At 40.1% G+C, this 25,820-nt stretch overlaps 1 protein-coding gene across 2 annotated transcripts in view; it reads right to left on the bottom strand.

Annotated features, from left to right (window-relative positions):
* Il12rb2 (interleukin 12 receptor subunit beta 2) overlaps positions 1-24,245 on the bottom strand; it is a 64,087-nt gene extending 39,842 nt beyond the window's left edge. For both annotated transcript variants that reach the window (XM_048351545.1, XM_048351546.1), the window contains exons 1-7: positions 24,170-24,245; positions 22,178-22,447; positions 19,257-19,371; positions 18,032-18,216; positions 15,831-15,973; positions 12,435-12,585; positions 3,197-3,276 (exon numbers count right to left, since the gene is read on the bottom strand). In XM_048351545.1, coding sequence (XP_048207502.1) covers positions 3,197-3,276; positions 12,435-12,585; positions 15,831-15,973; positions 18,032-18,216; positions 19,257-19,371; positions 22,178-22,447; positions 24,170-24,245 — 1,020 coding nt within the window. The remainder of the gene's footprint in view (positions 1-3,196; positions 3,277-12,434; positions 12,586-15,830; positions 15,974-18,031; positions 18,217-19,256; positions 19,372-22,177; positions 22,448-24,169) is intronic.
* Positions 24,246-25,820: the final 1,575 nt, after the last annotated feature.

Here is a 25,820-nt window from a genome sequence, read left to right as displayed (position 1 = left end):
TGAAAGAGAAAGTTCACTACCAGACAGATTCTATGAAGCCAGTATAACCCTCATCACAAAACCAGGTAAGGACTCATCATGGAAAGAGAACTATAGACCAATTTAACTGATGAACACAGACGCAAAAATTCTCAACAAAATTCTGGCCAATCGACTCCAACAGGTCATCAAAAAAAAAGCATACACCATGATCAAACTGGACTCATCCCAGGGATGCAAAGTTGGTTCAATATACATGCAAGTCAATTAATATAATCCACCACATCAACCGGAGCAAGGTAAAGAACCACATGGTTATATCTCTGGATGCAGAAAAGGCACACCCATTTATGCTAAAAGACCTGGAAAAACTGGGATTCCAGGGAACACTCCTGAATATAATAAAGGCAGTTTATGACAAACCAACAGCAAGTATAATTCTAAATGGTGAAAAACTAAAGCCATTCCCTTTAAAATCAGGAGCAAGACAGGGATGTCCGGTTTCTCCCCTTCTCTTCAACATAGTACTAGAATTCCTAGCCAGAGCAATTAGGCAAGAAGAAAATATAAAGGGGATCCAAATAGGAAAAGATGAAGTTAATCTTTCTCACAGATGATATGATCCTATACCTAAAGAAACCCATAGACTCTACTCCCAAGCTACTAGATCCAAAACTTTGGCAAAGTTGCAGGATATAAAATAAACCCTCAAAAATCAATGGCATTTCTATATGCTAATGATCTGAATGCTGAGGCTGAAATCAGGAAAGCAGCTCCTTTTTCAATAGCCTCAAAAAACATAAAGTACCTTGGAATAACCTTAACAAAAGAAGTAAAAGACCTCTATGATGAGAACTTTAAAAACATGAAAAACAAAATTAAGGCAGAACTAAAGAAATGGAAAAACCTCCCATGCTCCTGGATTGGGAGGATTAATATAATCAAAATGGCAATATTGCCAAAGGCTATCTACAAATTCAATACAATACCCATTAATATCCCAACACAATTTTTTAATGAAATAGAGGAAGCAATCTAGAAATGGAACAATAAAAGACCCAGAATAGCAAAAACAATCCTAAGCAGAAAGAACAGTGCTGGAGGAATTACAATACCCAACTTCAAGCTGTATTATAAAGCTATAGTAATAAAAACAGCTTGGCATTGGCACCGGAACAGGCCTGAAGACCAATGGAACAGAATTGAAAACCCAGAAATGAACCCACAGAACTATGCCTACTTAATCTTTGATAAAGGATCTAAAAAAATAGGATGGAAGAAAGACAGCCTCTTTAACAAATGGTGCTGGCAAAACTGGTTCAACACATGCAACAAACTAAAAGTAGATTGTTATATATCACCTGCACCAAAATCAATTCTAAAGGGATCAAAGACCTCGAAATAAAAAAAGATACAATGAAAACACTAAAGGAAGGAGTAGGAGAAACACTTGGGCTCCTTGGCACAGGACAGAACTTTCTTAACAAAGACCCAGAAATGTGACAAATCAAAGAAAGGTTGGATAAATGGAACTGCATCAAACTGCAGAGCTTCTGCAGGGCAAAGGACATAGCTCACAAGATAAACAGAAAACCCACTGATTGGGAAAAGATCTTTACTGGCCATACAATGGAAAAAGGCCTCATATCTAAAATATATGCAGAACTAAAAAATTACATTCCTCCAAAACAAAACTGCAAAGAACCAATAGCCCCATCAAAAAGTGGGCTAAAAACTTGAAAAGAGACTTCTCTGATGAGGAAATGAGAATGGCCAAGAGACATATGAAAAAGTGCTCTACACCACTGGCCATAAAAGAAATGCAAATCAAAACAACATTGAGATTCCATCTCACCCCAGTAAGATGTCCTATATCAAGAAAATTAACAATGACAAATGTTGGAGGGTGTGTGTGTGTGTGTGTGTGTGTGTGTGTGTGTGTGTGTGTGTGTGCTTGAACTCAGGGCTTAAGGGCTGTTTCTTAGCTTTTTGCTTAAGGCAGGCATGCTGTTACTTGAGGCACACCTTCAGTTCTGGAATTTTGCTAGTTAATTGGACATAAGAGTCTCGATGTTTAGCCTTCTGAGGAATCTCCATACTGCTTGCCAGAGTGGCTGAACCAGTTTACATTCCCACCAACAATGAAGTAGGGTTTCCTTTTGGCCACATCCCCTCCAACATTTGTTATTGTTAGTTTTCTTGATACAGGACATTCTTACTGGGGTGAGATGGAATCTCAATGTTGTTTTGATTTGCATTTCTTTTATGGCCAGTGATTTAGAGCACTTTTTCATTCCTCAGAAGGCTAAACATAGAGCTCCCCTATGACCCAGAAGCCCCACTTTTGGGCATCTACCCAAAAGAACACAATTTGTCATAGCTAAAATTTGGAACCAACCCAGATGCCCCTCAGTAGACGAATGGATCAGCAAAATGTGGTACATATACATAATGGAATTTTATGCCTCTATCAGCAAGAATGGCATTGCCCCATTTGTAAGGAAATGGAAGGACTTGGAAAAAATTATACTAAGTGAAGTGAGCCAGACCCAAAGAAACATGGAGTCTATGGTCTTCCTCATAGGGAATAATTAGCACAGGTTTAGGCTAGTCACAGCAGAGGATCACAAGAGCCCAATAGCTATACCCTTATGAACACAAAAGATGATGCTAAGTGAAATGAACTCCATGTTATGGAAATGAGTGATATATCACTGTTGTGATTATTTCAACATGTGATGTGAAACCGTAGCTTCTATTATTGATGATCCTCTTGTATGCCCTTCCTGTCGTCGTACCTTCACTATCTCTGTATCTTATCTGAGTACATTGGAAACCGTGTATACAGGTATTAGAACTAGGAAACTGTAAGGGAATACCAAAATTGAGAGACACAGAGTAGAAAAGACAAACGATTACAAAAGCAATACTTGCAAAACTGTTTAGTGTAATTCTGCTGGACAACTCATGGGGAAAAGGGAAAGGGGGAGGGGGGAGGGGGGAATGAGGGAGGAGGTAACAAACAGTACGAAAAATGTATCCAATGCCTAAAGTATGAAACTGTAACTTCTCTGTATATCAGTTTGACAATAAAAAAAGAAAAACCAGAAGTCAAAAAAAAAAAAATCAGAAACTACATAGCAAAGCCACTGTCTTGAAAATATAGAATAATTTGCATAGAATTTCCTTGAGTTTTAAGTTGACCTTGAAAACTTACCTTCCAGAAAACAGAAATCTGTTGTCTATTGTAGTCAATGTATTGCTTCGTGTACCAGACATCCAATGTTCCAGTAGGCTCTGATTTGAAGGAGGGAGGAAAGTATTTTCATATAAAATAGGACAATTTTACAAGTCAATTGGTCATTCAATAAATGATTCTAGAAACAGGATTATAGGATACATTCAATGTCTTGTTTATGAGTATTTTATTTTGTATTTTTTTCCCAAATTAAAACAAAACAATAAAAAATAACCGTGAGCATGAATATCTTTGGCCCAAAAGTTGTGAAAGTTTTGAAAAATAATGAGGAGATTCATTTCCTAACTTACCCTTAAAACATATGAATGCATGATTTCCTTTGTACATAAGTAATTAATAAAAACCTAAGGAATAATAAAATATTTAAAAATGATAAATGTGTGGCCATTTATTTTTGTAATGAAATGGGAAAAAACTCTTGACAGAAAAGTAATGATACAGGAAAAATATTTACATATTATTAAAAAGAACCTGTAGAACACAAATACAAATGAAAAAATTTGTATTTATCTCTGCTCTTGAATTCACCTTGAGGTGCAATACTTTAGTTTTTGATCACTAGACAAAGAAATGCTTGAATGGACAGCCTATATATATCTTATATCATTCTTAACACTTAGAACAACGTTTAGAAATAGTTGTTAAATAATGAGTGACCAAATGAACAAATTGGTTAAAATTATCTTTTTAATGCCCAAATGTAGGCTGAACTGGTGAAAGAAGTGAGAATCAGGCTTTGAGACAGTGGTCAAATATGAGCGTCCTTTGGAACAGAAAGTTCCATCTAGGCATATGGCAATTTCTAGAAAGTTCTACCACCTTGATAAGAGAAGGCAGCAGAGATAAGAGGCAAAAGGGAAAAGGAAAATTCTGTTTAGAGTTAGGGGAGCCCACTACTCTGGTGTGCTTGGATGGCCTCGTGAGGCCTCAAAGCAGTCATTCTGAGGTAACCATACTGGGGGTAAAAGATTTAAGACAGGTCATAGCTGTTGAAACTCAGTGTGGTGGGACAAATACATGGTTGCAATGGATAAAGTATTCTATTTGCACTTTATTGCCAGTCCTGAGCACTGTCCCTGGCTTCTTTTTGCTCAAGGCTAGCACTCTGCAACCTGAGCCTCAGCACCACTTCTGGCCATTTTCTATATATGTGGTGCTGGGGAATCGAAACGAGGGCGTCATGTATGTGAGGCAAGCACTCTTGCCACTAGGCCTTATTCCCAGCCTGCCCTGAGCTTCTTTTGCTCAAGGCTAGTGATCTACCACTTGAGCCACAGTGCTTCTGTTTGTTTTCCTGAGGAATCAAACTCAGGGCTTCATGCATGCTAGGCAAGCACTCTAACACTAAGCCACATTGCCAGCCTCTGTTTGCACTTTAAATAAAAGCAGTTGTTATGCATGTGCAGCAGGTTGCCCCAAACCTTAGATTGTCTCCTTCCCTCTGAGATGGACCATGGATCCTGCTGGCATGGCATGCGTGATTACCCTCATCCAAGGACAGTGTCACTACTGTTTCCTGAGGTTGATGAAAGCCACCTTAGTCATTAAATCACCATCCATTCATTCTAACTTAGCCCTGTTCCTCTCTAGGCAGCAGGAGCACTCAAGTTCCTGGGAAATGTACCTGGGTGCAGGGAAAGCCCATCTTCTGAGGAGATGGGAATGCATCTGCTCTCAGCCCTGCTAGAGCTGAAGTCTGCTGGTATTGTGGGGGACATTTGCTTGGGGCTTTTGTGGTTAAATAGAGCAGAACCAGATGTAAATGACCCTCTTGCTAGCTTGTTAGAAAATGGAAGGTAGTGCTGCCTTCAATTCTAATGTCCTTCATTGTTGTAATAGGGACAATGGCTTTAATTGGGTGTTGTGGGACTAACTCATATGGAGACTAATTCATAGATTCATAGAGACTTCCCTATCCAAACTTGTGTTTCATACTAATTGTTTAATACAGCTGCCAATAAAATAGCATTAAAAGAGTTTGAAGAAGGGGCTGGGGATATAGCCTAGTGGCAAGAGTGCCTGCCTCGGATACACGAGGCCCTAGGTTCGATTCCCCAGCACCACATATACAGAAAACGGCCAGAAGCGGCGCTGTGGCTCAAGTGGCAGAGTGCTAAGCCTTGAGCGGGAAGAAGCCAGGGACAGTGGTCAGGCCCTGAGTCCAAGGCCCAGGACTGGCCAAAAAAAAAAAAAAAAAAAAAAAGAGTTTGAAGAAAATAGAAAATAAAAGCGAGGGAATTGTGAAGGTCATCTCTTCTATCAAAGTGGGTTGCTTAAAAGTTCATATAAAAGTGGCTCTTTAGCTCAATGGTAGAGTGCTAGCCTTGAGCACAAAGCAGCTCAGTGATTGAGCACCCAAGCCCTGAATTCAAGCCCTACAACTGACAAAAAAAAAGAAACAAAAACAAAAAACAAAACTTAAGATGATGGGTTGGGAAAGTGGCTTAGTGGTAGAGTGTTTGCCTAGCATGCATGATGTGCTAGCCTTGAGCAAAAGAACCTCAGGGACAGTGTCCAGGTCCTGAGTTCAAGCCCCAGGACTGGCAAAAATAAAAATCATACATTGGTCTGGTAGCTTGTTCATTATTCTTTTTTTTTTTTTTTTTTGCCAGTCCTGGGCCTTGGACTCAGGGCCTGAGCACTGTCCCTGCCTCCTTTTTGCTCAAGGCTAGCACTCTTCCACTTGAGCCACAGCGCCACCTCTGGCCATTTTCTATATATGTGGTGCTTGGGAACTGAACCTAGGGCCTCATGTATAGGAGTCAAGCACCCTTGCCACTAAGCCATGTTCCCAGCCTTGTTAATTATTCTGCTAAGGCAATATCAGCAAGGAAAGAAAGGGGGGAAAATCTTCTTTAGGATAAGGATTTTTTGAAATGTAAGATTTTTTTTTAAGGCATCTCAGATTGTTCAAGAAAATAGCAGAGGGTATATGTTTTTAGACTACTTGTGTACTGTTAGTCTTATCTCAAAGTCCCTTTCTTTGCTCAGTCTAAGGGCTTGAATAGGGCCTGGACTCTGTCCCAATGGCCATTTAATGCAATCTTACCTTCTTCACAGCAGTCAATCATGAACCTGAGCTGGGACAATTTGAGCAGAGGGGCAGAATCTGCTGTACTAGGCATGGATGGGGAGCAGCCTGCCTGCTCTGTGTGCTTGCTTGCCTGAGTTTTGGCCAAGGGTGCATCCTTCTGCAGAAGTAAACTAGGCTTGAGGGGGAAGCTGGGGAGGCAACATGGCAGCCCTTTCTGGATGGCAGCCCATCACAATCATGTCACAGCCCGTGAGTATATGACAGAGCTTCAGTGAGGGCTTAGCTCAGACAGTGGTTGTGAGCACAGGGCCTGGCAGGCGTCTACAAGCCAAACCTGGCTCTGTGATCTTAAACACACACCAACCGTGACCTTTGGCCAACTTCCTCATCTGTCAAACTAGAATATTTCTCTATATCACATGATATAGGCTGCCCTGAAAATTAAACAAAAGAGTAATAGCACCTGGCAAGCTCTCAGCAATTCTAGCAGTTTTTGTTCTCATCCTTTGAAATTGGAACTGCTGAGAGGTTAAGGGACTTAGTTCAATGGCCCAGAACTATGAATTCTAGAAGCCACAGGAACATGTGATCCCAGTCCACAGTTCTTGCTCTGTGTCACACAATTGCCTGGTTCTGAGAAATGTTGTGCTTTCTCTATGATCCTTCTATTCCAGGCCTCTTGATGCTTTTTCTCTGCCTTTGTCACTTTTTTCTGCCGCTGTGTCCTCTTTTCTTTGTTTTGTTTTTTTTAAACATCCTCTCTGTTCTTTCCTAATGCCTTTTCCCCCCCAATCTCTCCATCCCAAAGGTTCTATCTACCTTTGCAGAGAAAACTGAGAGGCAAGTTCCCAGTAAACATTCTGAAAACCACTTCCTCAGCACCTTGCAGTGTGGCCCAGGAAGCAGACTTGGGACATCTATGTACAAATGAGCCCAGATAGAAAAAGAAAAAAGGCACAGGCAACCAAAGAAAGGAGACGGTTTTCAGCCACTTCCTAGGCACACATTCTTCCTAGGATGCTGAGATCACAGGACTCTACAAAAACAATACATGTGGTACACAAAGCAGAGCCGGGCCCTGTGTTGCTTCTCAGACTGGCATTCACATCTTAAGTCAAGCCAAGTGCAGGCCTCTGAGATCAGCAATGGAATCACAGGGCAGAAAGCAATAGCTCAAGGGGCAGGAGTAGAGGGAATGAGAAAGTCATAAAGGAGTGAATCTGAGCAAAGTGAGGTATGTGGAAATGTCATGATGAAATCTTTTCCAGTGTTCCATTTGATATACACCAATATCCTTTAAGAACAAGCTAAACAAGAGAAAGTAGGATTGTGCATGTTTGTCTGTTTGTTGTTGTTATCATTGTTTTAGTGGACACTGAGGAAAAGAGGAGAACTCTCTACTGTGAGATTGGAGACCTGAACCGAGAGGAAAATATGGCAAAGGCCTTGCTTGAGAACTTGCAGGTAGCAGGCCACATGAAACATGGTAGGCTTATTTTTGCCTTCTCCTGATCAATTCCTGCTCAGAGCATCAAGACAAAGAGGAGCCATTCACCTCCTGGGCTCCTTGATGCACAGTCTCTGGGCTGTGATACCTGTATTCAAACCTAATTTTGAGCCAGGCACCAGTGGCTCACACCTATAATCCTAGCTACTCAGGAAGCTAAGATCTGAGGATCGAGAGTTAAAGCCATCCTGGGGAAGAAAAAAAGTCCATGTAACTCTTATTTCCAATTAACCATCAAAAAACCACAAGAGAAAGAGCTCAATCATAAATCATTCACAGTTTTAGAGAGTACCTAAAAAAAGCTTATGAGTAATATTTTAAATGTCGTTACACATGAGTACACCTTCAAAGGGTTAAAAGAAAGAAGTGTGAAAAAAAACTTCACACCTTTTAAGTTTACATCAGTTAGTGTTTCATAAAGAAACTGATTACCGAAACAGTGGTGAAGGGTGAAAACCATGGTGTAGAGTAAGAGTGAACAGCCCAACAATAAGCCACAGAGAGATCAAACTGAGGAAAGGGAGATTGAGACAGAAAGGGAGCCCATGGAGTGTAGTAAGAGCAAGGTAAGGGCAAGGTGCTCGTTGTGTGTTGAGTTTGGGGTATTTACTTTGAGGAAAGAAATGGTCTCCTGGATCTGCTCTCAGCCCACGACTGAATCATGACCATTGTGAGTTGCTATACTCTATGACTGAGGTTTATTTCATAGGACCTTAGATTTATTGCCTTGTCTCAAAGGAGTTGTAAAGCTAAGAGGTAAATGCTTTAAAAAGGTATTTACTAAATATGAATAAGAATGACAAGAATTTGCAAGTCCCTATTTTAGAGTTCAGTCTAACATGATGCCATGTATTTATCAGCCTGTTAATAACTACCACGGACTAGGATGTAAAATATGGAACATTAAGGATTGTTTATCTGTATTTACAAACAAAACCTAAGTCATGAGGTATTTAAAAAAATATATGTTACTTTGACTATGTATAAAAAGGCAAAGCTCCGTCAGTTTGATAATAAAAATTTGAGAAAAAAAAAAAAAAGGCAAAGCTCAGTCAAGAGCTGGTGGCTCATACCTGTAATCTTAGTTACTCAGGAGTTTGAGACCTAAGGATTATGGTTCCAAGCCAGCTCAAGCAGGGAAGTCCATGAGACTCTTAATCAATAATCTCCAGTTAAGCACCAAAAAAGATAGAAGTGGAGCTGTGGCTCAAGTGCTAGGGCATTAGCCTTAAGTAAAAAAACTTGGGGATAGCGCCCAAGCCCTGAGTGCAAGCCTCAAGACTAACAGCGGAAAAAAAAAAAAAAAGAAAGAAAGAAAGAAAGAAAGAAAGAAAGAAAGAAAGAAAAGAAAAATAAAAGGCAAAACTCTGGATTATAATGACAATCAGGAAGCAAATGGATCAACATTAATTTGAGACATTTTATCAAAAAGTGAGAGGTGATTCACTGTCATGTTTTAAATAGATTAATTTTAAATATAGAGAAATGAAATTAATATAGGAAGAAAATAAGATTATTCTACAAATGGTTTGCTAGGTATAATGCTCTTTTAGGACCTTGTATGCCTCTGAAACATTATTTCTAAGTGGCATTGATTACCAAAACCATAAGAGTTCAAAGAATGCCACTAAAAGGCTTCTTCACATATGCACACATTCATAATTTTCAGGAAAAAGCATTTAGATTCTTGCACATTGGGAGGAATTCCAAAAACATGGATTATTAATTTTCTTACATTAAGAAGTTCCAGATCAAAAGCAATGGGTTTTTTTCCTCTAATCAAATTTACAAAAATTACGAACTGTTTTATATCATGGCATTAATTGTGGATTTTTTCTTTTTCCGGTCCTGGGGCTTGAACTCGGCCTGAGCACTGTCCCTGAGCTTCTTTTGCTCAAGTCTAGCACTCTACCAATTGAGCCACACAGCACTTCTGGCTTTTTCGGTTTATGTGGTACTGAGGAATCGAACCCAGGGCTTCATGCATGCTAGGCAAGCACTCTACCACAAAGCCACATTCCCAGCCAATTGTGGATTTTTTTGAGAGGTATTGATATACTATTTTATTTCCATTAAAATATTAGACGTGTGTGTGTGTGTGTGTGTGTGTGTGTGTGTGTGTGTGTGTTGCTACGGAGGCTTGAATGCAGGGCCTCAAACTCTTGATTAGCTTTTTTTTGCTCAAGATTAACACTCTATCACTTGAGTCACACCTCCACTTTCAGCTTTTTGCTCATTAACTGTAGGCTGGCTTCGAACCAAGATCCTTTAGATCTCAGACTCCTGAATAACTAGGATTACAGATGTGAGCCACCAGCTCCCAGTGTATCTGTATAAAATTTTGATTTACTTCTTTCTCCTTTACCTGTACTATTCAAACTTGAATATTTTAAATTGATTCACCATGTATCTAACATGAGACTCACACATTCCTCATCATTATACTAATAAGATTTAATTGAATTCAGTGTACTTTTGCTTATTTCTTAAGAATACCTCATGTTTAATTTAATAAATTATCTTTCCTACACTTTTATGTACTTGAGTAACTATGTAATGTGTGTCTCTTCTCTCACGTTTGGCAACAGGAGTGTACATAACTGCCATTTATAACATCAGTAACAGGACTATCACCTTAGCTCCAATTCATGTCAAATTTCACAATGATCTAGGGTTTCCATGGGAACTTTGTGTATTTTAGTCACTCTTGCACTGTCGAACATTGGTTGTCAAAATTAAGATGTTAATTTAAAGATGCGTTGCAAATCCCAGACTCAACAACCCTACAGCTACTTACACAATGTTGTGAGAGGCCCTGGTCAGTTACTGCTTTGCATTCAACATGGCCTTCTCTGGGCATAGCAGCACCCTGGCGAGCTTTCAAAATGCTGCTTGGATATTTCAGTGACAGAAAATCAGCCACTTACGTCAGCCAGTCAAATAATTGTTTCCACATTAGTGAAAGCACAGTATGATGTTTCCAGAAGTTTACCATGTTTGTAAGAACTTGTTTAGTTTATCCCTTTACTAGCACAAGCCAGTAGAGGACCTCTTCAAGGGTCCATACCTAGCCATTCTGAAATGTAAATAATCTTGCTGACCGGGGCTGGGAATATGGCCTAGTGGCAAAAGTGCTTGCCTCCCATACATGAAGCCCTGGGTTCAATTCCCCAGCACCACATATATAGAAAATGGCCAGAAGTGGAGCTATGGCTCAAATGGCAGAGTGCTAGCCTTGAGCAAAAAGAAGGCAGGAGCAGTGCTCAGGCCCTGAGTCCAATCCCCAGGACTGGCAAAAAAGCAAAACAAAAAACACCTTAAAAAAAAAAAATCTTGTTGACCGACACAGCTCCAAGAAAGGGATCAATAGCCACTGGGTCTTTGAGGATGTAGGTTACCTTTGTAATGAGAAGCTAATCTTTTAATCAGACAGTCCTGGTAGATAAAGCAGCTCCTCCACCAGCTCTGCCCACTTCTCACCCACTGACTGAACAACCTGGCTCTTAAAAATGAATATTCAGATAGGTGTGTGTGTGTGTGTGTGTGTGTGTGTGTGTGTGTGTGTGTGTGTGTGTGTGTGTGTGTGTGTATGCATGCCCTGGTACTAGGACTTGAAGTCAGGGCCTGGGCACTGTCACTTAGCTTTTTCACTCAAGGCTAGTGCTTTAACACTTGAGCCACAGCTTCCACTTCCTGACTTTTTGGTGGATAATTGGAGATAAGAATCTCACAGGCTTTTCTTGCTCATCTAGCTTTGAACCATGATTCTCAGATTTCAGCCTCTAGAGTAGCTAGGATTACAGATGTGAGTTACAGGCTTCTGGTGAAACAGCTACTTATTGTTTCTTTAAAGATCCATTAATACGGACATTAAGTTTATGTAAGTATTTGTGTTTCAATGAAATGTTTGCTTTACACCAATAAAATCATAATATTTAGCAAAAAGTCCATCAGACCCAAAATTATACCTGATATACTTTTGATAGCTGTTGGGTGTGGTATGTTCATCTGAGCACCAAAAGCTTAAAGAATTGCAATATTATAATATTTGAAGGAGGAAATATTGTTGGATATTGCTTTTATTTTAAAATATTGTCTTCAGGGCTGTGATGTAACTCAGTAGCAAAGCACTTGCCTTGCAAGTACTGTATCCTGGGTTCAATCCTCAGTACCCAAAAAAGAAAATAATATATATACATACATGCACATATATATATTCTTCAGAGCTTACTTTCAAGTTTAAGTATGTCTTATAGAGTCTTTTTAAGTATCAGAGAATAAAAAATGATAAAATTCATCAAGGTTTACAGAGAAAGGAGTGATTCATTGCTAGTTTATAGCTGTGTAGAATCACAGAGTTATGGAGACCATAGAGAAATAGGGAAAGAGTTTAATGAAACATTACAAGGTATAAGTTAGTACACTTGTGATGAGTGGCATTTTATCTACTGCTAAAAATTCTATCAATATACATATGTCCCTGAACAATCTCATGGCTTAATGCCAAAATTTACTGGTCAAAGTTGATTAAGCATCAATTAAGGCAGTCATATTTTTAAAATTCAGTACCAGTATTTCTGAGATTCTATTCTGAGGAAATCCTTATGTTTTCTCTTTGTGTTTACTCTTTTCCCTCCCCCTTCCCCAACACTTACCTGCCTCTGGTGTTTGTACTCTCAATGATTCACTCCACTCACTCCAGCTTCCTTGATAAAGATGTAGTTTAGAGGAAATCTGAAATTCATATTCTGTAAATGGCTTTAGATCCAGCAAATCATGTTTTCTTTGGGCATTTGTGATATTAACCTTTAATCAGAAAAGATTTTTTTATTGAATGTATATTTGTATGTTTTTATGGGTTACATTATGGTTCAATGAATGTATACAATGTATAATCATCAATCAGGGTAATAAGCATTTCCATGTCTTCAAATACTAATCTTTTGTTTGCTTGTTTTGGTTGGTTGTAAGGCTCGAACTCAGGGCCTGGACACTGTCCCTGAGCTTTTGTGCTCAGGGCTGGTGCTCTACCACTTGAGCCACAGCTCTACTTCCAGTTTTCTGGTAGTTAATTGGAGATAAGAGTCTCACAGACTTTCCTGCTTGGGCTATCTTTGACCCTTGATCCTCAGATCTCAGCCTCCTGAATAGTTAGGATTACAGCTTGAGCCACCAGCACCTGGCTCAAACACTAATCTTTTTTGTATGTTATCATTTCATACTCTTCTGGCTACTGGAAATGCACCATAAACTATGCTAACTTATAGTCTCTCTATTGGGCTGAAGAAGAATCAGAAATGGGTCTGTCCAGTCTACCATGTGTTGATGCATCTTACTGAATTTCTTTCCATCTATCCTTGCTTGACCCCTAGTGACAAATACCACATGGTATTTATGAGAACTAGTCAGTTAATCTCATAGAAGAACATAATGGAATAGCTGGACACATAAGGTGTTTTTTAAATTGGTTATACCAAATTAACATAAAGACTTTTAACATAAAAGGAAGAAACCAAGCCAGGCGCTGGTGGCTCACACCTGTAATCCTAGCTACTCAGGAGGCTGAGATCTGAAGATTGTAATTTGAAGCCAGCCCAGGTAAGAAAGTCTGCGAGATTCTTGTCTCCAAATAATCACCAGAAAACTAGAAGTGGAGCTGTGGCTCAAAGTGGTAGGTAGATAGAACACTAACCTTGAGCAAAAGAGCTCAGGGACAGTACTCAGGCCCTGAGGTCAAGCCCCACAACCGACTTTTTTTTAAAGGGAGAAACCAGAACCTGTGACCTTTTTGACTCTTCAAATCCACTATTCAGTGAGAAGTATCAGTGACTGGTTACTGAGAATATGTCAACCTAGAATAATAACTTCTTGTTGAAGAGCAAAAGCAGAAACAAAATCTCTTGGGACAGATCTCATCTGTTTAGGTTCCCAGGGGGATCATGAAATCAGCTAAGAATTGAAAGTTGAAAACTATCAATTTTCAAAAGCCTTGGAGAGGTTTCTACACTAGAAATAATTATTCATTTGGTTACAGTTAGCATATGATGAATGTTTTAACACAGACATACAACTGGCTTCAAAAGGAAATTTTCATTAGTTAATCCATCCTAAGTATCAGCCCCCTGTAGAACCGATCTTTTGTGATTTTCATCAGTCATTGGGTTTTACAAAAATTCTGGAAGGAATTAGAATCGAATTTTTTATTGCAAAAAGTTATTCATTTATTATATCAAATTATATATCTCTTTTCTTTGGAATATTTAGTTCTCTGTAAGGTTTTGTGGACATTCTCCCTGTAATATTTCTTTCTAATGTTTTTTTTTTTTTGTTTGTTTGTTTTTGCCAGTCCTGGGCCTTGGACTCAGGGCCTGAGCACTGTCCCTGGCTTCATTTTTGCTCAAGGCTAGCACTCTGCCACTTGAGCCACAGTGCCACTTCTGGCCGTTTTCTGTATATGTAGTGCTGGGGAATCGAAGCCAGGGCCTCATGTATACGAGGCGAGCTCTCTCGCCACTAGGCCATATCCCCAGCCCCTCTTTCTAATGTTTAAAAAATGTTAAAACACAATAATGGGGGCAGGAGGTAGAAAAATAAGGAAAAATAAATTCTTTAAAAATAACTGTAGAAAATTAATATTGGTTTACAAAAACCTGTGAGTTAAGAAATTCAGAATCATTATATATATAATATGGTATTATATATATATATCCTAAAAATTAAGAAAAGTGAGGGGAAGGTGTGGATGAGAATGTTGAAAGGGGTGACATAGATCAAGATGCACTGTATTCATGAAATGCTTTATTGAATGGCAACTCTTTTGTACAACTACATAAAAAAAAGAAAATATTAAAAAATTCAGAATTAGTGATCGTGATTTTTTTTGTCCAATCCTGGAGCTTGAACTCAGGGCCTGGACACTATCTCTGAGCCTTTTTTGCTCAAGTCTACTGCTCTACCACTTGAGCTACAGTTCTACTTCTGGCTTTTCTAGTGCTTAATTGGAGATAAACATCTCATTGACTTTCTTGCCCAGGCTCGCTTCAAACTGAGCTCCTTAGAGCTCAGCCTCCAGAGTAGCCAGTGTTTATTGGATATCATGATTTTTCTCCTCCCTCCACTTCTGCACCCTCCTTTTGCCCCACCCCCCAAAAAAACTGAAAAGGAAAACAAACAACAAAACTCATGCTTCTATTTTCTAGAATGTGTTTTAATAAATAGCAGGTTAGATGTTCTGAAGAGGTATGTCTTCAGGTTTCCTCCCCTAAGAGTATCCTCCTTCAGCCTGTTTGCTTGTGTGTGATTGCTTAGGGTCTTGTATAAGTTATCATGTCCAGTTATAGTTTAGATCTAGCTTCTACATATGAGAGAAAAACCTATGCCATGTGTTGCTCAGAGCTTGGCTTATCTCATACAACGTGATTTGTTCTAGGTCTATTTCCCTGCAAGTGACATATATTATTCTCTCTAATGGATGAGTAAATTCCATTGTGTATATATACTGCATTTTAAAAAACCCACTCATCTACTGTAGGGCATGTAGGCTGTTTCTACAACTTGGCCATTGTGAATAGTGCAGCAATGAGCATGGATGTGGATGTGTCTTTACCATACTGACTGGTATTTCTTAATAAATAGAAGTATACATGGTTATCTGATAGATCTCCAAGGTATACCTTCAGGCTGTGTATCTTCCTCCTTCCTGATCCTCCCCCTTCTCCTACTCTCCCTCCTCATTTTCCTCCTCCCCTTCCCTTTTCTCTCTCTTTCCCTCCCTCCCTCCCTCCCTCCCTCCTTCCCTCCCTCCCTCCCTCCCTCCCTCCCTCCCTCCCTCCCTCCCTCCCTCCCTCCCTCCCTCCTTCCCTCCCTCCCTCCCTCCCTCCCTTCCTTCCTTTCAACAGTGTCTCACTACATATCTCAGGCTGGTCTTGAACTCATTTGTAGTCAGGCTAAATACTCCCAAATCCATATTTTTCTCATACAGTAAGCCAGAAGTCTGCGCAACAATACTGAGAACCCCTTAATTATGTCCCCTTCCCTTTAAAGAACATTACCATATTCCAGAACCTGCTGCTATGGGGCCGATATCTAAGTCGATTGAGCAATACCCAGCCCTCATCTTTCCATTGAAGGGTGCATCTGCTCGAAGAAGCATTGAGAAAGCTGATTCTGATGTCCCATGGAGGGAGAGGCCTCACTAGTGACCAAGACAAAGAAAAAAAGTACAAGTCAGACTATAGTCAGTAATCACCTTATATACTTACATGAGCTATAAGAAAAAAGAGTTGATTTTACCTACACATCCCTTAATCCAATTTTATGTTTATGAGCTAGTGGATGTGTTGGCTTTGCTTATGCTCATAACTTAATGAAAACCAATGTGCCAATCCCAAGGGTTCCAGTGGCAGAGAAGGCAGAGGTGGCTAGTGGTGATTGCCTCAGGAGGTAAAGAAATGTTGGTAGGAAAATTCATAGCAGTGGGAATAGAAGAATAGAACAGGGGGCTGGGGTAGTAGAGAAGGTGGCTGAGAGATGAGTATTTGTGAGGAGATACAAGGCAGGATGGGGAGAAGAGTGGAGAAAAGAGTTCAGTGAATGCCTATGAGCAGATGCATAGGTAGCAGTATGTATGAAGGGAGGAGTGGCAGGAAAGGAGAAGAGAGACTCCCAGGGGGAGGTGGAAACTTCAGGCAGCCCAGAAGCCCAGGATTATTTGGTTTGGCCAGAATTTGGGCTGTCTGAAAATGGCTTCTGGTACAATTGGACCAATTACACTAGCTGAGACCAGCTTTTAAGCTGATGAGAGGGATAGGGGTATTTTCAGAGCAATATGTTTTTGCCCTTCGATAATTCTATTTATAGTTTTTACCTTGCTCAGAAATTACACACACATCTAATCTCTGGACTATGGAGTAGCCATTGGGATAAAATACTGTTTTCTTCTTCTTTTTTTGGTGCTATTGAGGTTTGAACTCAGGGTTTCATGGTCCATATCCAGCCCTTTTAGTTCTCTCTCTCTCTCTCTCTCTCTCTCTCTCTCTCTCTCTCTCTCTCTCTCTCTCTCTCTGTGTGTGTGTGTGTGTGTGTGTGTGTATGTGCCTGTGCACATGCTGATTCTGGAGCTTAACTCAGAGGCCTGGGTGCTGACCTTGAGCCTTTCCTTTTTGCTTAAAGATAGCTCTCTACCACTTGAGCCTTGAGTCATAATTCAGTTTCCAGCTTTTTACTGGCTAATTGGAGTCTTATGGACTTTTCTTTGCCAGAGCTGGCTCTGAACTATGATTCTCACATATCACCCTCCTGAGTAGCTAGGATTGATTACAGGCATGCACCATGATCACCCAGCTCTAGCTCTGGTTATTTCTGAGACAGGATCTCACCTTTCCCCTAGTTGGTCTGGACTACAATCCTCCCATTTACATTTCCTGAAGTATATGGGATGATAAGTGCATACTACCATGTTCAACTGTTTTTTGCTGCAATAGGATCTCATCATGAACTTTTTGCCTGGTTCAGTTTCCCTCATAGATGGGATGACAGATGCACAGGACCATACTCAGCTATTGGTTGAAACGGAATTTGATGAACTTTTTTCCCTGGCCTTCAACAGTTATTCTCTTCATTTCTATCTCTTAAACAACTAGAATTACAGGCACGGACCACTGTGCCCAGCCTAAACTAAGCTCCTTGAATGTCTCTTTCCAGTGAATGATACCATAGGTGATAGATGAATTCATGAGGTTTGAAGTCAGGCATCTATTTTTCTAGTAGAGTTTATTTGTAAAACCATCTCTTCATTAGAGTTATGTGCCTTTTACTTACATCACAGTAACTTTTATCTCTCCCCTGTGCCTATAAGCTACTTACCATTAGCCTTTATCCCTCTTATAACTACACACAGAAGATATGAATGATTTCAGCTGGGTGTTGGTGGCTCACACCTGTACGCATAGCTACTCAGGAGGCTGAGATCTGAGGATCATGGTTCAAAGCCAAGCTAGGCATAATAGTCCATGAGACTCTTATCCTCAATTAACCACCAGAAAAGCTGGAGATGGAGGTATGGTTCAAGTGGTACAACACCAGCCTTAAGCAGAAAAGCCACGTAACAGCACAAGACTCCAAGTTCAGGTCTCAACAGTAGTGCATGTGTGTGTGCGTGTGTGTGTGTGTGCACACATGAAGTTGTGAATGGTTTTAAAATAAGTATCATGTGTCAGTGAACAACAATGCCAAAAGGTGAGGTGAAATGTACCTATGTCAGAGAATGTAAATGTAGACAGAAGTGAAGAGGAATTTCCAAGACGATTGGTGGCCGTGATCTTGGCTGTGTACATGGATTCAGGTAACTCAGGGGTAAGGCTGGCTTCAAGGTCCAGGCGCTTGCAGTAATGCCCATTGCAATGCTTCTGCAAAGTTAAATTTTTTGGTCCATTTAACCTATAAACAAAACACAATTGCATTTAGCACAATACTTTAAGAGCTACTTTCTCTTTTTAGTATAAAAGAACAAAACATTTAAAACTTTAGAATTTTTTTATCCCTTCCTTTCTTCCTTCCTTCCTTCCTTCCTTCCTTCCTTCCTTCCTTCCTTCCTTCCTTCCTTCCTTCCTTCCTTCCTTTCTTCCTTCCTTCCTTCCTTTTCCTTCCTTCCCTCCTTCCTTCCTTTGTTCCAAGACTGGGATTCAATCTTGGTACCTGACGCTTTGTTCATTGGCTGGTGTTCTATCAATTGAGCCATGCTTACAACCTCTAAAACTTTAGAGTTTTTAAAGCTTAGTGTTAATAGGAGATACACCACAGGAATATTTGCATTGTGTTCTCATAAATAAAACTGTATTTCATCCATTTTTTGATATAACATATTTATTTTTTGATGTTCATATATATGAGTAAATGTGCCTACACTGAATTCTGAAAGTCAAGGCTGTCATTTTGGCTCCCCAGGGGAGTTTCAGCCTTTATTGAAGACTCTGTAACCACTGCATCATCTACTACACAGTAATGTCAGCTCCTGGTATCTCAGCGGCTAAAGCAGTGGTCATTCATGTGCTCTTCCCCAAGTCCTGCACACTCAGCTACAGGGCCCATCAGCTCAGTCTGTGATGGGATTGTGGAATCTACTCCAAGGAACAGAATCTCCCCTGTGGACTCTACCATAAGCCAACTATGTCTTAAAGAGAAACCTCTCCAAGCTAGTGAAAAACAATGACAAGAGAGAGTTATAACTCCAAGACTACAACTAGAGCAGGGACAAGCATCCTTTATTTGGGCCTTGGTGACCCAAAGGAAACTCTGGGAGCTCAGGACTCAGAGGTTACATCTCCCAGTTTGGGTGATTAAATGAGATTGCATTGATGAACCTGAGAATTATTTTTTCTCGGAATCTAATTGTCTAGAGAATCCAATTCTGCTTCCCCCTGGTAGAGATGGACTGTTAGGCATAGCTAAAAGGTCATCCGTATGCAGTCTCCACTCACTGTAACATATAATTGGTGTTTAGATGAGTGTCTCGCCCAGGGCTCCACATGCAGGCCACAGTCCCATTTTCTCCCTTCTGTTCACAAGACAAGTTTTGAGGCTGCTCTGGAACAACTTTAGAAAGAAATAGCAAGACTTTGCATTTCGAAATATCACGTGGGGGAGATTGCAGTCTGAATTGTTAAGATTCACCAACAAGTTCACAAATCCTCCCCAATCTAGGTGAAAACAGATTCCATCAGGTTCAAATTTTCCCCTAAAGGCATGAATTTCTTATAAGAAGAGTAATAATAGGGGCAAATATCAATTAATCACTTACTATCTATCAAGTCGTAGGCTAGGGATCTTATGTGCAGCTCTTCTCAATGAGGTAGCACAGTATTCTGTGATATTATTATCAGAATTTTATCAAAGAGAAAAATTAAAGACTCAGAGAGATGAACCAAAGGATCAAGGAATACAAAATTATGAGGTGGTGGAACCAATGTTCAGCCCAGGTATGGTTGACAAGTCCAACCCTTTGTCTATATTCTACCATCTAAAAGGGCAGGTGCACCCAGTACCAGCTCCACCATCCTGGAGATAATAAGTTAGCATAAGAGTGAAGCCAAGTCAGTATTAGAAACCTTTAAGCCACATATGATAATGTATAACTCTAATCCAAGTACTAGGGAGGCTGAAGGAGGAGGATCATGAGTTTGAGGCCTGCCTAGGCTACATAGTAAGACCTGTTTAAAAACAAATGAATCAACCCAAACAAAGCTCCCAAAATACACTTAAAATTTAGAGCCATCAGCTTTAGGTGGCTCTCACTTGCAATCCTAGCTGAGATCTGAGGTTCAAAACCATTTGGAACAGTAAAGTCTGTGAGACTCTTATCTCCAATTAACCGCCAGAAAACTGGGACTGTGCCTGAAAGTGGTAGGGCACTAGCCTTGAACAAAAGAACTCAGGGATAGCACCCAGGCCCTGAGTTCAAGCTCCATGACTGACAGAATTTTAAAAAAAAAGAGAGAGAGAGATTGTGTCCATTCACATGATAAACACTGTCAAACTGTCTACCCACTTATCTCATCTAGGGTCTCATACTTTTGCCCAGGCTGGACTCAGACCACCGTTCTCCTACTTTTGCTTCCTGAGTAGTTGGACTTATAGGTGTGTAGCATGTGTTACCATCCACTGAGATGTATTTCATTCATCCTTCTGGATCCTCAATGTGTTAATATTCTATGAGTGCTGATCTTTCCACTTGGGAAATTTTTCCTGAATTATTTCTGTAATGATTATTTCTTTTTTTCCTTCAAAATCTATGTTTTAGAGTTTAGGTGTTTATTTTGTTGTCCTGTATTTTTGATTAATGTTTGCTTGCCTGTCTTTTTTTAAAAGTTTAGAGTATATTTTCTATTTCCTTTTTACATCATTTTTTTTTTTCTGGTGACAGTCCTAGGACTGAAACTCAGGGCCTGGGTGCTGTCCCTGAGATTTTTTTTTGCCCAAGGCTAGTGGAGCCATAGTTCCACTTCTGGCATTTTGGTGGTTAACTGCAGTTAAGAGTCTCACGGACTTTCTTGTCCAGTTTGGCTTCAAATCTTGATTTGATCTCAGCCTTCTGAATAGCTAGGATTACAGGCATGAGCCAGAAGCTCACAGCTTCATATGCTCTTTCTGAGGATGTCCCTAAAAGGCCCAGTAACCAGGTACGCTTTCTGTTGAAACTATTACCAGCTCAGTAACATCAGTACTTTATACCATGCTGTGCCCCATGATGATGTGTTGGTCAATTACAGATCACATATTTGGCAGTGGTCTCATAGGATCATATGGCCCAATGATGTCATAAGCATTCAGTTTGTGAAAGTACTCTATGATGTTTGCATGGCAACGAAACCCACTAGAGACTCATCTCAGAACCATCTCCCATGACCTATTTTTCACTTCACTCTTTTTTAGGCTCCCCTCCTCACTCTTGCTTCCCTGGGGACTATACAAGTCCCTTTCTTCTTTGAAGTATTAGCATGTCCAGGAAGTTTCCTAGAGAAGCCAAGGAAAGACTATAAGTATGGTCATTGTTTTAATCTTTGCTATAAGTGGTACCAGGGATCAGGGGTAAGCATGGATGGAAGAATGACTGTGTATGAAGTAAGGGAGGGGAGAGGTGTTTAGCCATGTACTGTCAGTATGAGCTGTATACATTGAAAGAGATCTTTGTCCTTCTTCTGAGGAGGTTGTAGCTTTAGACCAGCTTCCAAAGTCAAAGAGGTACTATGGTATGATTGCAGACATCCATTTCCTTCCCAGCACTGAAGTTCAAGGGCAGCAGCTAAATAAGTACGAGAGAGAGGGAGAGAGAGAAAAGAGAAGAGAACAAAGAGAGAAGAGAGAGCAAAGAGAGTGGAGAGAAGAGGGAGAGGAGAGAAAGGAAAGAGTGAAGAGGAGGAAACAGAGAAGAAATGAAAGAGAAGAGGGGGGTTAGGGAGAAGAGAGGAGTGAGAGAGGAGAGAGGAGAGGGAAAGTAAAAGAGGAAAAAGAAGGGAAAAGAGAAAGAGAGAAGGGAAAGGGGAGAGAAGAGAGAGCAAAGAGAGAGGAGGGAGAAGGGAGAGGAGAGAAAGGAAAGGGGGTGAAAGCAAAGATAAAGAGGAATGAAAGATGAGAAAAGAGAAAGGAGAAAGAGAGAGGAAGAGAGGAGTGAGAGAGGAGAGGGAGAAACCAAAGAGAAGAAAAAAAAAGAAGGGAGGGAGAGAAAGAGAAAGAAAGGAGAGGGATAAATAAGACCCTAATTCTACTCTGGAGGTTGTCACTAAGTAATCAAAATAAAATACATCATGTGGTGAGAGAAGGAAGAATTCTCTCTTGTGTCTGGTTTCTGCTTAACACACAACCAGCACCATCATTTCTTTAGGAATTCGGAAAAACCATTCACCTCCAACTGAGACCTCGACTCCACACACGTGTCTCTTGGCCGTGTTGGCAGAGACCAGCTTGCAGTCAAACACGGTTTTCCCCAGGGGGAGATCAGTGACTGGGGCACTGATGGAATCACCTCGGTGAGAAGCAATTTCTTTCTTGTTCTTGTAGAGGATTAACCTGGTAGCACTGATATTGTTCTTCAGAGAACAGGAAATATTGATGGCTGACCCAAGGGAGATCTCCTGGGAAGGCATTGCTGTGACATCGCCTTCCGGGCATACATCTGCAGGTGGAAGGAGGGCGTCATGTCAGCCTGGAGTGTAAAATGAAATCCACCCATCATCCCCATTGCTATGGAAGAAGTAGTGAGGTATGGTGAGAACAAAGGCAGCCATACTAAAGCCTGTGTTTGAATTAAGTATGCATCCTTCTCAAAACACTAATGCTCTAGTTAGAACTATCAGTAGGAAAATGGTGACCAAGTAGAATTTGAAGAACATTCAGGAACACAGTCCCAGGAAAAACCAGCCTTTCTTATAAGCAAATTATTCACCAGACTAGAAAAGGCTTCCCAGAATAAATCACACTGCTTTCCATGGCTGTGTGTCATTTATAATGGCTTACTTCAATCCTCATAGCAAGAACAAAAACACAAGAGACCAGTTTAAAAGACTACTGCAAACCTCAGGAAGATTTTTTAGGAATAATTCTTTTTCTTAATACATATATGAGCAGTATCAAATATGTGTCATTTACATTGTTTTATCAATATAAGAGATGTATAATTTTCATTATTTTATGACAAAGAAAATATTAAAAGGCTCTGTTGTGAGTATAATTGGTGTCAAGGATGGAAATCTGGGAGGCTGACATAGTGACGTGGGCCTGTAATTCCAGCACTTGGGAGGCTGAGGCAGGGGAATTGAGAGTTCCAGGAGAGCCTTGGCTATGTAATGAGAACCTGGTTCAGAAAAATAAAAGAGAACGAGAGAAAGAGAGGGAGAGGGAGAGGGAGAGGGAGAGGGAGAGGGAGAGGGAGAGGGAAAGGGAGAGGGAGAGGGAGAGAGGTTGAAGGAAGAGAAAGGAGGAAGAAAATTAGGATTTGCAATTCATATTTCAGTATTTCACTAAGATGATATAAATGACACAAATGCATTCCTATTTTCAGAGGAGTTGTCTGTATTATATCCTGCATTCTAGATACCATGTTAAGCCCCTGTTTAAAACAGAGGCCCTTTGCTTATTTCTAGAAACATTTCACTGACAAGCTTCAATGAAAAGAATCTGGGCAATACAGATTCACTCTTAATTTTCAAATGTGATATGGAGCCTCCAATGACAGTGTTTTACCAGGATGAGTAAGTAACTGGAGGATTGCTTGGATCAACTAACAAGATGAATTTTTTGAAGTTATTTAAGTCAAGTAAAGAATAATGAAAATTATTTTTAAATAAAAATGAAGTCTCACCCTTAGTCTTCCATGTTTGATCTTTGATTCGAACGGGTTTGAAAACCAAAAACAAACTCTCAATCTTTAAAAAAAAAAGTCCTTTTTTGGGGGGGAGTATGAGAGTTTGAACTTGAGACCTCCCATTTGTTTAGTTGGCACTCTACCACTTGAGCCATACCTCCACTCTACCTTTTTGCTGTTTATGTATATGGAGTCTTGTAGGCTTTTCTGCACAGGCTTGCTTTGAACCTCTAGATCACATCCTCCCCTGGAGCAGCCTTGTGATACAATGGACTTTCATGTACACCATGCATTCATGACGCCTAACTGAGTTGCCCAGTCACTTTCTTAAAAGCAATTGATATAACTGGACTCTTAAATAAATCATTAAATTAATGAAATAAAATGAGCATTAGTTATAGAACTAGAACCCTACATTTAAACAACAAAACACTGACTATAAAAGGCCACTTGGGACATTTACCATAAGTGCATCTGTAATTGAGAGTTTAAGGGACAAATCCTTATGCATATCAGTTTATATAAGTACCTTACCTAAATTTGCTTTAATTAACAGCCACGTGGTTATAAAAACAAGTGCCAGTGTGCATTCTCTAACAGCAAGTGCCATCAACAATCAACTTCGGAATCCAACTCTGTTTTTCTCCTTGTAAAAGAAAACAAATTCATTCATGCAAAATACATTCAGGAAATACCAGAACCCAAATTATTCAGAGGAGCTTAAAGCAGCAGTTTGTGTTTCTCCATGTTAAGATTTTGTTTGTCATTTTTATAATGAAAAATAAATTTCCTATTAGTAAGCAGAAGAATCTCAGCAACTTCAAACCCCCATTTTATTTATTTTTTATTTTTTTTTCTCAAATTTTTATTATCAAACTGACGTACAGAGAGGTTACAGTATCATACGTTGGGCATTGGATACATTTCTTGTACTGTTTGTTGCCTTGTCCCTCATGCCCCCCTCCCTCCCCCCCTTTCCCTCCCCCCCCAGTTGTTCAGTTCACTTACACCAAAGAGTTTTGCAAGTATTGCTTTTGTAGTTATTTCTCTTTTTTTACCCTGTGTCTCTCGAATTTTGTATTCCCTTTGAATTTCCTACTTCCAATACCAGTAAACACGGTTTCCAATATACTCAGGTAAGATTACAGAGATAGTGTAGGTACAAACATAGGAAGGTGATACAAAACATTATCAATAATAGAAACTACACATACACATAGGACGTTGAAAGTAGTTACAACTGTGATATATCACTTGTTTCCATAACATGGAGTTCATTTCAATTAGCATCATCTTATGTGTTTCCAAGGGTATAGCTATTTGGCCTACTTGGCAAGCTATGGCTTGCCTAAACCTGTACTAATTATTCCCAATAAGGGAGGCCATAGAGTCCATGTTTCTTTGGGTCTGGCTCACTTCACTTAGTATAACTTTTTCCAAGTCCTTCCATTTCCTTACAAATGGAACAATGTCATTCTTTCTGATAGAGGCATAAAATTCCATTGTGTAAATGTACCACATTTTCGTGATCCATTCATCTATGGAGGGGCATCTGGGTTGGTTCCAGCTTCTCGCTATGACAAATTGTGCTGCGATGAACATTGTTGTGCTGGTGGCATTACTGTGATTTTGTTTGTGGGCTTTTGGATAGATACCCAACAGTGGGGCTGCTGGGTCATAGGGGAGTTCTATATTGAGCCTTCTGAGGAATCTCCATACTGCTTGTCAGAGTGGCTGAACCAGTTTACATTCCCACCAACAATGAAGTAGGGTTCCCTTTTGGCCACATCCCCTCCAACAATTGTTATTATTAGTTTTCTTGATATATGACATTCTTGCTGGGGTGAGATGGAATCTCAATGTTGTTTTGATTTGCATTTCCTTTATGGCCAGTGATGTAGAGCATTTTTTCATATGTCTATTGGCCATTCTCATTTCCTCATCAGAGAAGTTTCTTTGTAAGTCTTTAGCCCACTTGATGAGGGGGCTATTGGTTCTTTGCAGTTTTGTTTTGGAAGAAGGTAATTTTTTTAGTTCTGCATATATTTTAGAGATGAGGCCTTTGTCTGTTGAATGTCCGGTAAAGATCTTCTCCCAGTCTGTGGGCTTTCTGTTTATCTTGAGAGCTATGTCCTTTGCCGTGCAGAAGCTCTGGAGTTTGATGCAGTCCCATTTGTCCAACCTT

The sequence above is a fragment of the Perognathus longimembris genome, chromosome 7, assembly GCF_023159225.1.
Source record: "Perognathus longimembris pacificus isolate PPM17 chromosome 7, ASM2315922v1, whole genome shotgun sequence".
NCBI lineage: Eukaryota > Metazoa > Chordata > Mammalia > Rodentia > Heteromyidae > Perognathus > Perognathus longimembris.
This window is presented reverse-complemented; position numbering and strand designations above follow the sequence as displayed.